At 45.5% G+C, this 13,204-nt stretch overlaps 1 protein-coding gene across 3 annotated transcripts; it reads left to right on the top strand.

Moving 5' to 3' along the window:
• The first annotated feature begins 909 nt into the window (after positions 1-909).
• LOC100285905 (BHLH transcription factor) lies at positions 910-3,483 on the top strand. Of its 3 annotated transcripts, none has more exons than XM_008669947.4 (6): positions 910-1,963; positions 2,050-2,247; positions 2,359-2,424; positions 2,493-2,580; positions 2,721-2,984; positions 3,065-3,483. In XM_008669947.4, the coding sequence occupies exons 1-5, from the start codon at positions 1,280-1,282 to the stop codon at positions 2,954-2,956; spliced, it is 1,272 nt and encodes a 423-aa protein (XP_008668169.1). In that variant the 5' UTR covers positions 910-1,279; the 3' UTR covers positions 2,957-2,984; positions 3,065-3,483. The 3 variants fall into 3 exon arrangements, with proteins under 3 accessions (XP_008668169.1, XP_020403395.1, NP_001152266.1); NM_001158794.2 differs by having other exon boundaries at positions 1,118-1,963; positions 2,512-2,580; positions 3,065-3,460; XM_020547806.3 differs by having other exon boundaries at positions 2,359-2,580.
• The last annotated feature ends 9,721 nt before the right edge of the window (positions 3,484-13,204 follow it).

The following is a 13,204-nucleotide window of genomic DNA, read 5'->3' as shown; positions in this document are numbered from 1 at the left end:
AATTAGTTTGAAGCGGATCCAGACCTCCCCTTTATATAGATGAAGGGCTACGGCCGATTGAACCCCCACCAATCGATCAAATCAAGTCTATTTCTCGTTTTTACCTTATGCATTAGGAGTAACTCTAGTTTAGTTCTAGTTTAGTATTCCAATCCCCAAATTCCCCGCTTCTCTTCGGCTCTACGTCGATTAGAGGAGTCTAGGTCAGCTTGCCGAGCCTAGACATCACCTAGGATCTCTCCTCCCGACAGGGTCCCTCCCGGGAGCGAGATCCAAGTGCCGTCGGCGACCTTCGCCGCCCCTGCGCACGCGCGGACCGTCCGGCCGTCAGGCAGGAAACCCAAGCCCCTGTTCCAGGTCGTGGACCGTCCGGCCCCTGGTCGCGGACCTCCGCGCATATGCAGAGAGCACCACCGTCGATTCGTATTGATTGATTGGCGCCCCAAAAAGGCGCCAACAGCGCCAATCTCTAAGAGGATCTTTGGATGATTGCTATCGTTTTCAAGATGCAAGTTGAAGTTCCTCTGGTGGCTTTGATGATCAGATCGAACTTCTGTGCTAGCTGTGCTTTATATTTAGCTCAGCCTTAAAAGTCTTGGTTGTTTGGAGGCGGTGTCAAGTCTGAGTATTATGAGTAGTACTCACTTGGTCCTCATACTTTGCGTGCTTACTCCTGCCCTTACATTAAAAAAAGCTTTAAACATGCTAATATATTGATGGTTCTAGTTGTAGGTAACGTTTCCGTCGATGGCAACTTCGTCAATCTCGAAAATTTAAGGTTTCATCTTTCGAATATGATTTGTGTAAGTGTCTATATGAGAGGAGTGTGCCTACATTACGACTGACCTAAATTACTGACGATATAATTCAAAGGAAGAACCGTTTTCTATTGAGACTTCGGAACTTCAATACACCATACTGTTTTTTTAATTGACATCAAATAACTTCAAACCTGAAAGTGTCAAATGGCTCGAAATCGACACACACACACACTCCATCGATCACGGGCAGAAACGGCTCCATCCAGTTTGTCCTTCAAAATCAAAATGGTCTCGGATCACAAACCGGGAAAGCCCCCCGACCTACTTCCCCTCCGCTGCCCACCTATTTCACCTCTAGTCTCTAGGCTCTGGAGACCTCGCGCACCATCCCACCAGCAGCAAGCGCCCACTAATTCCGCACCACAACGCGCACTCTCCGGCACCACCGCCGTCCTCGCGACGTCACATAGTACGCATTACGCACTCGCGCGCGCGCGTGCGCGTACATTTACGCAGCGATGAGCTCGAGAACGCACCACCCCTGCTTTGCGTCTGTGGAGTCATGGGAGCAAGCGGCGATGGCGCACGACGGCTTCCTCGGCGATCTTGCCTGCCCGCTCCCGCTCGCTCACGCTGCAACCGCGGCGCCGTTCGACCCGCTGCGGGTACATGTGGCGCACGCGCTCACGGGCGCCGGCGCGGGGTGGGAACACGACGCCGCGACGGGCGCGCTCGTGCCGTCGCGGCCGCGACCGCTGTCGCCGTCCTCGCTCGCGGCGGCCACCGCCGTAGTAGTTGGAGGAGGAGGAGACGCCGTGGAGGCCGCGCTGATGGAGCAGCTTGCGAGCAGGCTCGGCGTCAGCGTGCCTTCGCCGCCGCCATCGCGGTACGCGTCCTGCCACGGCACGCCGGCGGGCTCCCCCTCCAAGTCGGCGGCGCCGTGGGTGCTGGCCGGGGACGCGGCGCCTGCGGAGCGCGCCACAGGGCTCCCGTGCTTCCCGGCCTCCTGTGGGGAGCTCTCGCGCGTGCCCAGCTGCCAGTCGTCGCTTCTCGGCGAGCACGCACCGACTCCGGCGCCCGCGCCGTTGCCTGGCGCTGCTAAACAGCACGCGAGCGACGGGTCGTGCAGCGATGGCCCCTGCCGGAAGCGGAAGGCGTCGGGCGGCAAGGCCAAGGACGTGGTCACCACGGCCACACCCAAGGTACTAACCATCTCTGTTTCGCCATTTTTGAAACTCTGTCAAACAAGCCTCTGATGAATGGGTGTCGGAATTCGGAAACTGTCAAGTCCCGGGAGCCGGAGACGATGGCCAAGAGACGCAAGCTCTCGACAGACGCCGCCCGCGACGAGGCTGGGTCGCACGGGAACGGCAAGGGGAAGGAGGTGGCGCCGGCGGCAGAGCCAGAGCCACAGCCACCCAAGGACTACATCCACGTGCGAGCGCGGAGGGGCCAGGCCACCGACAGCCACAGCCTCGCCGAGCGGGTACGTGTACGCCGCCGGCGAACACCTTTCCTTCGATCGAACAGTTTCTTCAGTAAAAAAAAAAAAAGAAAACATTAGTTGCTGATGGTCGCCGTCACCGGCTCTCTTCAGGTGAGGAGGGAAAAGATCAGCGAACGCATGAAGCTGCTGCAGGACCTCGTGCCAGGCTGCAGCAAGGTAAGTAAACATCGACGGCCGTTGCTCAAAATTCGGTTGAAAACACACGCATATTTCAATTTCCAAAGACTCCTCGACCTCGTGAAGGTTACCGGGAAGGCCGTGATGCTGGACGAGATCATAAACTACGTACAGTCGCTGCAGTGCCAGGTGGAGGTGCGTGCGTATGATCTGCACTCTGCTCTGTCTGCTCTTCTTAGGACGTAGAGCATAGCTTTTTCCTTTTTAATTAACGGAAAAGAAAACACGAGCTCTTCTGAACTCGAGCAAAACGGGTTTGCTTGCTTCCGGGACAGTTCCTGTCGATGAAGCTGTCGACGGTCGACCCGCGCCGGGAGCTCGACGTGGGCTGCTTCGTCGTCCCCAAAGACGACGTAACGATGCAGGCCAACAGGCTGTGCGCGCCCGCGACGTCGTCGTCGAGCTCAGCCTTCTGCTACGCCGCGCGGAGTGTTGTTACGAACGCCAAAGGATTCGAGACGCCGCTGCCCTTGGCGAACCATGGCGTCGCGGCGGACGACAGGCCACTTGAGCGGCGGACTCGAGACGCAGGTCCCCAGGTACGTCAAGACCTGCTGCGTCCATCTATTTCCTGTCGCTGTGCGATCCACTCCAAACTGTAGATCGCCATGGATTTCAGGCGGGGAGCTTGTGGGAAGAGGACGATCTGCAGAGCCTGGTCCTGATGGGATTCCGGGGCCGTTGATCGTTGACGCTCTGATTAGGCTAGGCCGCTAGGGACGACAGTTCGTTTCCACCGACCGCCAACCAAAGCGAGAGTTGCAGGGCCACGTAACAGCAGGGTTGGGCTCCAATCATTGGGAACTCTCCATGATTGTACACAGACAGGACGCTTACACGCTAATTTCCAGCTCGGCGGAGGCCAAGAAACGAAACAAAAAAAAAAGGCGAAAAGAAGATGTTTTTTTCTCGCATTCCCCCTCACGAATTTGCAGTTTAATCGATGTAAGATAACTCAATGTAATTATTAATGGTATTTGAGTCTTATAGACATCAAGTTGATGAAATTTTATACTACACAAGATGCTTTCGGTAACAGCTGATCTGGATGCCTTAGTTTCATGTCGGCACCTACTACCTTCCTTTACATTGTTTGTTGTTTGCCTGATGCAGTCTACGTGTGAGCTGGACGTGTCAACCACTCTCTATGTATGTAGAATCCTAACCCCTTTTAGCGTCTCGCTATCATGCATGATCACTTTGTTTATCTCATCCGGACAACGAGGCAGGGGGTTAGACGCAGCTGTTTTTTTTTTATATTCTGTCCTGTCCTGTCCCTTCGGTTGCGTTGCATTGCATGATGAGCGGAACTGCCATATAGTTCGTAACCTTTCATCGCGGCCGGCCGGCCGGCAATGATGAGTTCCCGCGCCCGACGTGTGTATAAAACTCCCTCTCGGCATTCCGAGTAATGATGTGAAGGACACTCGGTTATATGTATGGAAAATGTTAGTCCCCCTATCTGGTTCGAGGGATTAAATGTTAGTCCCTACATTTTAGTCTCTAAACTACCAAACGATGAGACTAAGACATAGATTAAACTGCGACAGATGACTAAAAAAGATTAAATCATATTAATTCATCTTTTATCTCTAACATATTTCAGTTGTACCAAACAGAGTGGAGACTAATCATTTAGTCCCCGACCAATCTGAAATCAAACAGAGTAGAGACCACTTTAGTTCTCCCACTAAACTTTAGTTCCTTGACTAAAGAAACAAAATAAGACCTTAGTTTATTCAGTAATGCAAAAAAAAAGTAGCGTTGATACTCTGATAGTAATCTTGACATGGAACTGTGGTTCGTTGGTCACTGGACGCGTAACATGGAACATGATAGAATAGCTGCAAGAAAACGAAGGCAGGGGTTGGGTCATAGTGGAGAAGATTCCATCCAGCGTAGAAGCATCTGTGTGTGACAGGCAGCGTCCTCTTCTTCCCTAGTCGCATCGGTGTACGAACCTGTGATGAACGCTTGGCACACTGCCCTTCATGGCCAATGTCCCCGGAGAAAAACATCCAAAAGTACTATACACGACAAAATAAAAGAGAGACGTTCTTGTGTCACACTTCAGTTCTGTGTCTTATTGTGACCTCTCTGAAGGAAAAATGACAATGCAGGTGCTTGGTCACTCCTGCCACGCATTTGGGGCTAATACAAGCCTATAAATACATACTCGACAGGCATACTATGATTGAAACACGAGTAGTAAATAAATTTTGTACAAAATGTATTTGTTTCTGAAATTGAAACGTTTGGTAACGTAATGGGTAACCGATAATGTTATATTATGTTTGTTTAATTCCAACCATAATCGATACCACACTAAAAATGGATACCAACTTATTTAAACTTGTTACCACCGGTATTCGAGTGTGAATCATTACAATTACCATTTACGTTACATTTTGTGAACCAAACGACACATTAGTGCTCATAATTAACATTCAAATATTTGATGTGACACGAACTAAACGTGTATGTACAAACCTGTAATAACCGTTTGACACACTGTCTGTCGTGATTTCGGGAACCGGGGGACAATAAGATTAGTGTTCAGCAGGGGCGCTAGCATGGACTCACTCCGAACGGTGAACTCTGGGGAGCTCGAAAGTGGATCTGAGACAACAGGGGTTATACTGGTTCAGGCTGGAGCCCTAGTACAGTGTAGTGCTGATCGTGTATTGCTTTGAACATGTTCCAGTTGGGTGTTTGTGTGCAAGTTGTGGATGGATTGGATGTCTTCTAAGATGGGGGTGGTCATGCTCTTTTATAGCCTAAGGGTAGACTTTATAGTGAGAACTAGTATTCTGTCGGGGTAGCGTTTGGCCTCCTGCTTCTGGGCCTCGTAGCCCCTATAATGTCATCTGCTAGGTCGTGCGCGTGTCGTACCCCTGGTATGGAGTAGCGTCTTGGTTGTTCGTCGTATGGGTTCCTGTAGCTATTCTGATATAGACATAGCGGTGCTTGGTAGGCCCTATTGAGTCACCTCGAGGTGAGGTTTAGGGATGTCTTTAGTGCATCTTCATCTTCCGTCAACCCCTTAGTGTCACCTTTCATCATGCGTAGGCGTACGCCTGGTATGGCGTATGTGTCACACCCGGATTTAGGCGGCCAAACCCGGGCGTGTGTCAAATGTGTGCTAGGATCAAGTCTCACATATATGATGACTCATGGTACATAAACAAATGTCACATCCTTCAGATATAATGGAGTTTTGTACAAAATAGTTAAATAATTACATCATACGAAGACAACGATCCAGCAACCATAGTTGATTGGGAGACGACGACCTAGACCTCTCATGAACTCATCGCGGCATCCTTCATGCTCCTTATCTCGTGGTACCTGTCCTTGACCTGGGGGATGTGAGTACAGCAAGGGTGAGCTCACATACGTTCATCGCTCAACAAGTTGTGGGGAATAATGTGCATGAGCTCACTTACAGTGGGGGCTCATGTGAAGTGTAAGGCTTACCAAAGGAGATGGTTAAAGCTGAGCATTGCTTTTAAAGTTGGTCAAAATTTTATTAGCAGTTACTAAGTATAAGTAGATACCAACCCAGATAAATAAGAGATCACAATTAATAATAACACCCACAATGCAATGCATATGCCAGATTAAGTTTAGTTCCATATGTTAATCATGCGAGAGTCGTGAGTCACTCTTGATTGTGAGCACGACTGATATACCAGTTATAAACTCTACAGAGGTTGCACATCTTTACCCACAAGACGTGTTTCCCGATTAGCCAGGGTTAGCTAGACCGCACACCCGGGTTTACCCTTGTGGTGCTTTTGGGTGAATGGCTAGGGATCCACTGCGAGGCCTTTTGAAAGTTCCACTTGTCGGTGTTTTGTATCCGACCGCACACCCGGGTTTACCCTTGTGGTGCTTTTGGGTAGGACGGTGTTGCTGATCGTGACTCGATGGTTCATGCTTTGGCACGAGAGAGAGACAAGCGGATTTCAGCAGGTTTGGGCCACTTTGAGGAGCGTAATACCCTACTTCCTGGGGTGGATTTTTTTATAAGGATGGTGTTACAGGTTGTGATCGCTGAACTGATGGGATGCTGATGAGATGAAAATGGAGGGGGTTCCCCTTAGCCTTATATACACGACCATGGGGGCCTTTCTCGCACAAGTGTTGATTGCGATCTCCGCACTTATCTCCTAATTAGTAGCAAACAACCTTCACTATCTTGAGGAAAATCCGGCGCTCCCATGTCGAGTTATCGTCGGCGGTTTAAGATGTTGGGTGTGCGGAAACAAACTGACACGACATACTTGCACCTATGTCGCGGCTAGCTCGGGCGTGGGCCTTTTTCGCCTCTAGACCGACTTGCTTCCACTGTCTCTGTCCGCCCGGCCCATAGCGGGATGCTTCAAAGGGGTGACTGTTGTGTGGCCCCGGACGAAATTCCGCCATTGCATGGACGCGGGGGATATCCATCCCCCACAAGCCTCCGACCTTTAAATTGATTTTGAAATAATCGATTCATAGGTACTTGCCACTTGATTTTGAGTTCAGCGTCTGCTTCGAGATTTTGTGATTCCGTTGGGTGCACCAAAGGTGCACCCAATGGGTGTAGCCCCCGAGCTTTGATTTGATTTTGAAATAATCAACTCAAAGGTCTTGATTTTGTGCTTTAGAATTTAGCACTCGGCTTTGAAATTTTGTGATTCCATTGGGTGTAGCCCCCGAGCTTTGATTTGATTTTGAAATAATCAACTCAAAGCTCTTCTTTTTGTGCTTTAGAATTCAGCACTCGGCTTTGAAATTTTGTGATTCTATTGGGTGCACCGAAGCCCCCGAGCTTTGATTTGATTTTGAAACAATCAACTCAAAGGTCTTCATTTTGTGCCTTTTCAAAATAGTCTTTTAAAGTAGCTCGGTGACGACATCTATCCATATCCTGCTTGGTTTGGAGTTACTTCGAGCGATGACGAGTTGGAGTCGGTCAGTCGAAAAAGAGGGAACCTGGCTGGACGACACTCGGCCGTGGACTTCAATGCCTCTGTAGATTGGACTTGTGCTTGGTAGAATCTGGACTTCCTCCCATTTGACCGATCTTCTCTCTTGTCGTTGTATATTCATTGCGTATATGTTGCAGGTCTCACCACTTCAGAAAATCTCGGAAAATCCGGATGGTACACCCAATGGACGTACTCAATAGGTGTCTGCCCAGCGAAAGACGTCCATCGTGTAGTCTTGAAATAGTAACCTGATGTGACGGGGAGGTGTAACTGATAAACCCAACGGTAGAAGGGAGCCCGATCTTTCGATGAGAGATGATGGATGTGAAAATTTTGTTGGAGGCCGATGTTGGCTGTCCGACTACCACAACCAAGATGGTGTGGCGCCTTGAGCAACATGCACACCATCTCCTGATAACTATGATTTGGGGTGGACTTCAACGTTGTGCTATCCGACTACAACAACCACAAGGGTGTTGTGCCTTAGCGATAGTTACACCGGCTCCTGTTGTTGCTGCTCTTGACGTGCCAAGAACAACCTTGAACCTGCAAGCAATCGAGAACAAGCAAGAACAAGATAACAAGCAGACGCTCATGGATTTGATAGAGTTGGGGTTCTGTTTCAAGTATCCGGGTGGTCTAGCTGACACACGTTTACAAGGAAGTAGCAAAGGCTAAACTTACATAAAAACCCCAAGTTCTTTGGTGGCTGCTAGTTGCTTAAATAGAGGAATAGAAAAAAAAGAGTTCTGGTGGAGTAACAAAGCTCTCTCGGCAGTTCCTTGACACCTCGGTTGGTATCTCGCATTGATTCTTGATACACCAGAAAGAAGACAAAGAGGGCTTTCCAACAAGTACTTATTTGCATTAAACAGACTTGGGAGTTGAAAGATATGCTCCATTTAATTTAGTGCCTGTTGCAGTTACGAAATCCCTCGGGCTGGTGGAGTCATGAAGTTGTCTCGGTCGTTCCTGGATGCCTTGGATGTGTTCTCTCCTTGACTCTTGATCTACTAGAAAGTAGACAAAGAGGCCTTTCCAACAAGTTCTTATTTGCATTAAACAACCTTGGGAGCTGAAAGATATGCCCTCTTAAACTTGCACTTGCTGCAGTTACGAAATCATCTCGAGTGGAGCGGCTTTTATTGCCTTGTTGCCTTCTCAACTCCTAGATGGTTCACCTACCAAACACTCATTTCACTAGTCCTTGATTAAATGGTGAAGGTGATCGCTGTTGTGGCTGTACTGATGGCAGTGTTGTCCTCATCATCCTCACCTTCTTGTAGTAGAGTCGTCCTCAACTCTAGTGTGTGCTCCTCACCCAAGTATATCTTTAAATCTGATGATGTGGTTGCTTGGTTGAAATGTTGGAAATCAAATTCTTTTCCGTTGTCACTTATAATCTTCTTGATTTTGCAATCAAATTCATTTTGAGCCTTCTTGGCAAACTTCTGGAATATAGATGCAATCTCAGACTTATCATGGAGAAACAACACCCAAGTGTATCTTGAAAAGTCATCAACAATAACCAGACAATAGAGGTTCTAGTGGTTGGTCCAAATAGATCCATATGAAGTAGTTCTAGTGGCCTTGATGTTGACATAAAAGCTTTTGTAGGATGTGTGTTAGCAACTTGCGTTCTAGCTTGACATGCACTACAAGGCTTATCCTTTTCAAATACAACATCCTTTAGTCCTCTAACCATGTCTTTCTTTATTACATTCTTGAGTGTGCTCATTTCAACATGTGCGAGCCTTCTATGCCATAGCCATCCAAGTGATGCTTTGGTAAAGAGGCAAGTCCTTAAGTTTGCTTCTTCAGAGGTGAAATCCACTAAGTAGAGATTATTGTATCTAAACCCTTTGAACACCATTGACTCATCATCCATTTTTGACACAACAACCTTTGTAGGAGTGAATAAGCATTGAAGGCCAAGATCACAAAGTTGACCCACTGATAACAAGTTAAAGCTTAATGGTGCAACCAATATAACATTTGAAATTGAAAGATCATTTGAGATAGCCACCTTGCCAAGCCCTTGAACCTTTCCCTTTGAATTATCCCCAAAAGTGATTTTGTCTTGTTCATCAACATTTTCATCAAGTGAGGTGAACATTCGTGGGTTGCCAGTCATATGTTGAGTGCATCCACTCTCAATAACCCAATGGCTCCCACCAATCTTGTAGTTCACCTACATGAACAAATAAATCAAGCTTCAAGTTTGAGGGCCCTATTTTGCATAGGACCAGTAACTTTCTTAATCAAGGACTTTGCAACCCAAATTTGTCTAGGTCTACTCTTGCTTGGTGGACCTAGGAATGTAACTTTGACTTTTCCATTTGCTTCTTTTCATTGAACATAATGAGCATTGAAAACAAATGGACTTGAGTGCTTTGGCAAGGGAGTTGGTGGTTTGGCTTTGCAGTTGTGGGCAAAGTGTCCTTCTTTTTCACACTCAAAGCATTTGATAGGCTTAGGAATCTGTTTTGCCTTGTATTGACTTGTTGCTTTCTTTTGCACAAAAGAATTATATCTAATACCACTCTTGTTATTTTTCATGATAGTGTTCATGAGCAACTCATTTTGAAGGTATTGGCCTTTGTTGAACTTTTGCACACTTGTGGCAAGATGTTCATTTTCATTCTTAAGTTTCTTGACCTCATTTCTAAGCCTTTTATTGTCCACTGCCAACTCATGGTTAATGTCATTGCTTTCTATGTCAACCTTTCCTCTAGTTGTTGCATATGTCAAGTATCTCTTCAATTTCTCTAGTTCTCTAGTGTCAAGACTTCAACTTTTTAAGTCAATTCATCATGAAGACTAGATTGATCATCTTGGCTCAAATCATCACATGAGGTTGCTACATCAATCTTAATAGCAGGGTTAATAGCCTCATGTGTATTGCAAGATAAAAGCACATTTGCAACAAGAAGATTATCATATTCAATTTTAATTTTTGTATAATCTTCCTTAATTTTGACAAGTCTATCTTTCAACTCCCTATTTGCTTCATTTAATTTGTCACACTTATCTTTGGCATCTTTTAGGGAGGATTTGAGCTCATTTGCAGTAGATGACATAGTTTTATTTTCTTCTTTCATTTCAACACTAGCTTTTACAACTATGTCATACTTGGCAGTTAAAAATTCATTTTCATCCTTTAACTTATCACATTTAGCCTTTGACTTCCTTATGATTTGAGTGTATTCTATAAGTAAGTCAGCTAATTCATCATAGGAAGGTGAAACAAACTCATCATCACTATCACTATCACTATCACTATCACCAATAATATCATTCTCAATTTGTACCTTCCATTCACCTTTAGCCATGAGGCATATGTGAGAAGTGGATGAGGGTGATGGTGGTGGCGAAGAGAAGTCCCCAGCGAGAGCGGCAACCTTTTCATCATTCTCTTCTTCACTTGAAGAAGACCCGCTTGAGGACTCAATGTCAGTGAGCCTTTCCATTTTTTTTTCTTATGGGATCTTTTGTGCTTCCCATCCTTTCTCTTGAAGAATTTCTTTTCCTTTTTCTCATCATCACTATCATCATCTTTCTTGCCCTTGAACTTGTTCTTCTTGGGCTTGTTGCATTGATGAGCAAGATGACCGAGTTCTCCACAATTATAGCAGTCCATTTCAGAGATGGGCTTTCTTTTGCTGGAGAAGAACTTCTTCTTTCTTGAGTCGAACTTGATGCCTTATCTGTTGAGTTTCTTCAACATTTTGGTGGTCTTTGTCACCATCAAAGCAATGTTAGCATCAAGATCATCATCACTTGAGGATTCCTCCTCAATTTGCGCTTTGGCTTTCCCTTTCTTTTCTTGATTAGCTTTGAGAGCCAAGTCTTTTCTCTTGGAAGATGACCCATCCTTGTCATTTATGTGCATGTACATTTCATGAGCATTGATCTTTCCCAATATTTGTGTTGGAGTAGCAACTGAAAGATCCATCTGATGTAGCACTGTGTCCATATTTGTTAATTGGGAGGACACTGAGAATCTTCCTCACAACATCCGGTTGTGAAATTTGGGTGAGCCCCAAGCCATTGACTTCCTCTACAAGAATGTTAAGACGTGAGTACATATCATTGGCATTTTCATTTGCATGCATCTCAAAAGAATTTATTTTTTCATTGCAATGTGATATCTCTCCTCACGCTCACTTTTAGTCCCTTCATGTAGAGCACAAATATCCATCCATAAATCATGAGCATTTCTATGATTTCTTACTCTATTAAATACATCTTTGCAAAGGCCTCTAAAGAGAGTGTTTTTGGCCTTAGCATTCCACTTTTCATAATTATACTCTTCTCCTACAAGATTTGTGGGATCTCTTGGTTCAAGGAACCCTTGAGTGGCGGCTTTGCAGACAGCGATGTCTATAGCCTCTAAGTAAGCTTCCATACGAATTTTCCAATATGGAAAATCGTCACCATAAAAAACGGGAGGAGGTCCATCCCCGCCGAACATCGCTACTCTAGCGGTTAAGCTAATCTAAGAGCAACAAGGCTTTGATACCAATTGAAAGGATCACGATGCCCAAGAGGGGGGTGAATTGGGCTTTTCTAAAAAATCAACAACAATTAAACCCTAAGAAAGAGCCCAACTTCACCCCACTACTGGCAATAAGAGAATACTACTAGAAAGACAATAATACTAAGACATTACTTCAATTACTTGCTAAACAATTAAACAATGTAAAATGCTTGAAATAAAAGGGGACTGTACTAGTGTTTTCAAAATGACTAATATGGTATTGATTTTTCGAAAACTGACAAAATACCGCTTATGATTTTAGGATGGAAGGAATTTAATTATTGTGAGCGTTATATGTAGACAGTCCGCTGAATCATGTTAGCGAAATTTCTTTCAATAGTTTCCCTATAAACATGCAATACCTGTAATAGAGTGAAATATTATAAAACTAATACAAAAGGAACCTAGAGATACAGTAGATATATCCTTTCTGTATTATTTCCAACATGCAGCAAGTGAGCCAGCGGATGACAAACAGAACCCCTCTATGAGCACTTATGGCCGCTGCGGCGTTGCCTCGTTTGTCGTATAAAGACAACAACATCTCCCTCTTGTGGTGTCGCGGTGGTGCAGAGTTTTGGTTTGGGGACCGCCGGAGACGATGGAGGAACATCAGCAACCTAATTATTATGTACTAATATTTTATCGAATAATTTATATGTCGTCGCAACCCAAGGGGACTGTACTAGTATATTCAAAATGACTCATACGTTATTGATTTTTCGATAACTGACAAAATACCGCTTATGATTTTAGGATGGAAGGAGTTCAGTTACTGTGGGCACTATACGTGGATAGTCTGTTGAATCATGTTAGCGAATTTTTTTCTATAGTTTCCCTGTAAACATGCAATACCTATAACAAAGTGAAATATTATAAAACTAATGCAAAAGGATCCAGAGATACATTAGATATATCCTTTCAATATTATCTCCAATGTGCAGCAAGTGAGCCGACACATAACAAACGGAACTCCTCTATGAGCACCTGTGGCCGCTCGGGCGCTGCCTCGCTTCCCTTATAAAGACAACAACATCTCCCTTTTGTGGTGTTGTGGTGGTGCAGAGTTTTGGTATGGGGACCGCCACAGACGATGGATGAACATCAGCAATCTAATTATTATGTACTAAAATTTTATCGAATAATTTATGTGTCGTCGCAACCCACGAGGACTGTACTAGTGTATTCAAAATGACTGATATGGTATTGATTTTTCGATAACTGACAAAATACCACTTATGAT

This window comes from Zea mays, chromosome 2 (assembly GCF_902167145.1).
Source record: "Zea mays cultivar B73 chromosome 2, Zm-B73-REFERENCE-NAM-5.0, whole genome shotgun sequence".
Classification (NCBI taxonomy): domain Eukaryota; kingdom Viridiplantae; phylum Streptophyta; class Magnoliopsida; order Poales; family Poaceae; genus Zea; species Zea mays.
Note: the sequence above shows the minus strand (reverse complement) of the source record. Positions and strands in the feature narration are given on the sequence as shown.